Source organism: Rhagoletis zephyria, unplaced genomic scaffold (genome assembly GCF_001687245.7).
Source record: "Rhagoletis zephyria isolate East Lansing unplaced genomic scaffold, Rhagoletis_zephyria_1.1 Rzeph_scaffold_03591, whole genome shotgun sequence".
NCBI classification, from domain to species: domain Eukaryota; kingdom Metazoa; phylum Arthropoda; class Insecta; order Diptera; family Tephritidae; genus Rhagoletis; species Rhagoletis zephyria.
The window spans coordinates 51690-56243 of NW_016160674.1; the positions used below are offsets into that span (position 1 = coordinate 51690).

Consider the following 4554-nt stretch of genomic DNA (forward strand, 5'->3'; position numbering starts at 1 on the left):
TATTCACTAAAATATCCCTTTTATAGTTGTATCCATTTAATTTGTTAAAGGTAATACAAAACGAACAGCCAACGAACTTAAGTCTATTCGTTCTCCTGTGATCGCAAGCGACTATTTGGATTTGTAAGACGAATTGACAGTTGCTTGGCGCGTTCAACAATTTCCTTCCGTTTCTTGGATGATACACCATGAGCGATTTCACCGCAGTATTCGCGATTTTGCATTAACAGCACTTCTAATTCTCGGACGTTGTGCACTAAGAATTTCTTGAAGCCAGTTGGCAGCATATGACGAGTGCGTTTGTTTGAACCATAACCAATGTTTGGCATGAGGTACTGGCCCTTGAAACGGCGACGTACCCTGTTGTCTATACCCTTTGGTTTACGCCATTTGTGCTACGTAAAAGAATTGCTTTAGCATTTATTATTTTAAATTCGTATTTTCATACCGATAGTTTCGCATAGCGATCCGACTGATGGCGAATGAAGTGTTTGGTGCGCTTCTTCACAATTTTCGGTCTGTATGCGGGGCGAATCGTCATCTTAACACTGTGAAGAGAATTTCAAGTTTAGTATCAGCGACGAATTTGTTTATACTGACAAATTTTTAGCATTTGTCAATTTTATGACAAGATTTACACACATAAAACATTGTGATATATAGAAACTTGAAAATGTGTATGATAATTTATTTAGATGGGGATGTTATATATATTCTAGGATTTTATTAGAAATTACACACCGAATTTTCTAAAAGAGCACGTCAAAAAGAAAGAATAGCGAAGTTGGCTGAAGTTTGTGCAATTTTGACATCAGGTTCAGTGCTTCCAAATTACAAGATAGTTGCATTTCCGGTTCGGATATTAGCTGTGTATAGTAACAAATAATCAGTACTAGTTTATTCAGGAACCTGCAAATTTTAGTTTCGTTCGCGTAGCTGTTAATTGTTCATGTTTAACCAAAACTTTCAGGTTTTTGCGTTCGCGTACGCAAAAAACTTGCAAAGTAGGGGAAATTGAGAGAGCAAAGTGACGTTTCACTTTGAGGGGAAGCTGCTGGTTTCTGCTAGAAAAAGGTGCAATCCCGTATTCCTCGGACTCGGACTAGAAAACTGTCAAAAAATAAAAATAAAAGTACGGGATCGCTTTCTAGTAAAAAATGGTAACTTCTGTCCACTTCAACATAACCTCCAAATTTTGGTTGTAAATTTTTGCTTATTTTGTATGTAAACACACACAGCTCACACATGTAAATAACCAAAAATACTTTCAAATTCATTAGAATTCACTTAAACAAGTAATTAAATACTTTTCAACATGAATTAGCAGAGTGCACTTTTCTTTGTTTACAATTTGGTTGCCAAACACACTACAGCTGATCGTTTGACACATTTACCAGAATTTACCAGCAAAAAATTCTCGGACTAAAACTGGTAACTTCTGACAGAGAGAGAACCGTATTTACTCTATTTTTTGTCCTCTCAATAGTCAGAGAACCGAGTACGGGATCGATTTCCAGTAAAATCTGACTGATTCTGACTATTTCTGACTTGTCCGGACTCGTACGGGATCGCAGCTAAAATTTTTGCCAACAGCAATTTGCCCACAGGAAAACAGCTGGTTTGAATTTACGCAAATCATAAAATTGAATTTGATGGTTTGGAATAGAGATGGGCACGGGCCGGACTTTTGGCAGGGGCCCGACGGGCCCCTCCGTAAGCCCCCGGGTACGGGCCGGAATATTTGCGGGCCTGGGCGTTCAGTAAAATTTCATAAAAGCACGAAAAGGCACGAAAAAGCCCGTTGCTAATACTAAAAATTTAGATGAGCTTTTGTTTTTATATAAAAAAAAATAGTACATATTTAAAACTCTTTTGATAAGAGAAAAGAAATATTTGGAAACCGATAGAAAATATATGATACTTAGTAGTTTTGTTAACATTCATATCTGTACATAAAATACCTTCCACTTTTTCTACTTCCCAGAAAAGATATTATAAAAATCTTTGATGTAAAATATTGATTCACACAAAATTAAAAATACATATGTACATATGCATATATACAATAAAAGTTGGCTCTTTATTTTCGGGCTGGGGCGTGTCCCGTCGTGCCGGGCCCCACTAAAGTTCTTAACGTGCGGGCTTGTGCGTGTTTTTGAAAGTTGATTTTGCACTCGTGCCGGGCCGGGCCTGAAACTTTAGGCCCGTTTCCATCTCTAGTTTGGAAGTTAAAAATGACAAAATGCGACTAATTAAACTTGTAAGAGGTAAGTATGTAGTTATTTGTTTAATCTATAAACAGTGTCAGGATACCACTTTATGATGAGTTTTCGTACGTTTTAATTTTTTCACCTTTGAATGTAAACAAAAATTATATCAGCTGGTCGTTTAACTCGCAAGTTTCTGCAAATTTTCTGTTCGCGTACTGTTTTCGACATTTTTTCCTTGTGAGAGAACTGGTGACATTTCGCCGGAATTTTGCTGTTGGTTGGTGTTTACTGGAGATTTAAACGAACGCTTCTTTTTACTGGGAAAGTGTCTAATAACCAGTGTTGCCACATATCAGCTTTTCCTCCCAAAACTGGTAGGTTTTAATTTCCATTTGTAGAATTGGGTAAGCATAAACAAAATAAAAATTAATTAATTAATCCCAACGGCTTCTTACCCTCCATTTCCGCCCAACCGACATGACGGGCGCAGTCCGCATGACGTACGGAACCTTTTTTTTTTAGTTTTTTGGTGCCGAGTAGTGGAAACTAACCCCCTTATTCTAGAACCCGAATTTTCGTAATTCGTAATTCGTAGCTACGCTACGGAAAAATCCACATGCTGCAACCCTTGCGGAAACATGTGCAGCATTGCCAGCTATCAGTTGTTTTTCGAAGATAGCTGAATGAAGGAAAACAAAGTGGAAAGGAATTAAAAAAACACTCATCATGTTCTTGTTTAATGTAAAATTGGTTAATTTTACATATTTTGAGGAAAATGATGGATTCTGACGCATTTGCAATTACAGCAGCAGAGTAAGAGGGCGCTATGGCAATGGATTCACAAAGGTATGCGGAGCTGTCGGGCATAGTAACCATGGGCGCATCTATGTCAGCTTCTGGTTGAATTGTTGAACCACAAGCCAGAACTCCTCCTATGCCTGAAGCTCTGGTTCTCAATCCAGTGAATGCATTAACAGCTTCTTCCAAGCCATTGAAAACATGCACTTTGTTAGGTCCACCCCCTGTTGCGCTTGCTTCTGCCTTCGGCAGCGCTTAGGGATTATAACCCTTACTAAGTAGAATTCTCCTTTCTGTGTTACGGGGAAGAGGGGCTTCCGCATGTCAAAGGTATACAACAGCCGTCATCGATTCGCCACTTCGATGCCAGCTATGTTTGAGTTCCGGTCGCTTAAAGAAGAATCTTGCATGTGAAAGCAACAACAAAGTTAGCTAGCACGGATAGACGATAGCGAGTTTGGTTGTACCTCATTGAGTTCGTTCGTTTCGCCACTCGCTAACTGTTGGCGAATTGATGACGAATAACATTTCTTGTGCATATCACTTTGGCTACGCCGTCCACAGTACTTTGCGCAGAACCCACGTCGAAATTTGCAAAAAAGTGCATAGTGCAAACCGAGTTTATTAATAAGCTAGTGGTAGGAAATTTGAAACATTTATCCTAAATAAAATGTGAATCCTTCGATTACACGTGTTTGTTAAAGTTTTTGGATTCGGGTTACGCGTTTGGACACAACAACCGAAAATCATTTTACAAATAACTAAACCGGACCCAAGTTTATCGATAAGGGGCATTAAAGATTCTTTTTTGCTCGTTTATATAAAGCAGTGGATAAAAATATATGTACGTATATGCGAAAGGCAAATTTATCTGTTTAAATGAACACCANAATTAATTAATCCCAACGGCTTTTTACCCTCCATTCCCGCCCAACCGACACGAGGGGCGCAGTCCGCATGACGTACGGAACTTTTTTATTTAATTTTTTGGTGCCGAGTAGTGGAAACAGGAGTTTGTTAAGTGTCGAGATCTAAAACTATTCAGCTACAGAATCAAATTCATCAGCTGATTGGATATGCTAAAGATAGTATTTCAATTATTGAGAGTGGAAATAATAGTTTTCTTTATAGTAAAAATCGAGTCCGATATGTCAAACTTGCTGGAATGAGAGTTAAAATCTTGACATAAACCACGGAATGATACGTTTGGTTCAAAATTAGTTTTGCATGGCTTTAAAATAGATGTCGAAAGTGTCTTGACACTCGAGAAGGAACATTAAAATTTACCTCAGCCAGGAGGGCCGGGCTATTAATCAAGCCTGTCATTAATTTGATGATAAATATTATACCTATTTCTCTACGACTTGCGAGCGTAGGCAAATTTATTAGCTTTAGACGACTTGTATAAGGGAGGGAGGGGGAGATTATAATCTGAATCCCAGTTAAAGTCTCGCAATGCAAAAAGCAATAATTGTTTTTGAAATGATTCAATCCTTTCTGAATGAACTTGGTAGCGGGGATTCCAAACAATAGATCCGTATTCTAG

General features: G+C 38.3%; 1 protein-coding gene across 1 annotated transcript; it reads right to left on the reverse strand.

The window, feature by feature from the left end:
* LOC108369292 (60S ribosomal protein L32) lies at positions 1-816 on the reverse strand. The gene is made up of 3 exons (XM_017624384.1): positions 742-816; positions 449-548; positions 1-395 (listed from the first exon to the last, which is right to left on the reverse strand). Exons 2-3 carry the CDS (start codon positions 539-541, stop codon positions 84-86), a joined length of 405 nt encoding a protein of 134 aa, XP_017479873.1. The 5' UTR covers positions 542-548; positions 742-816; the 3' UTR covers positions 1-83.
* Between the last annotated feature and the right edge of the window lie 3738 nt (positions 817-4554).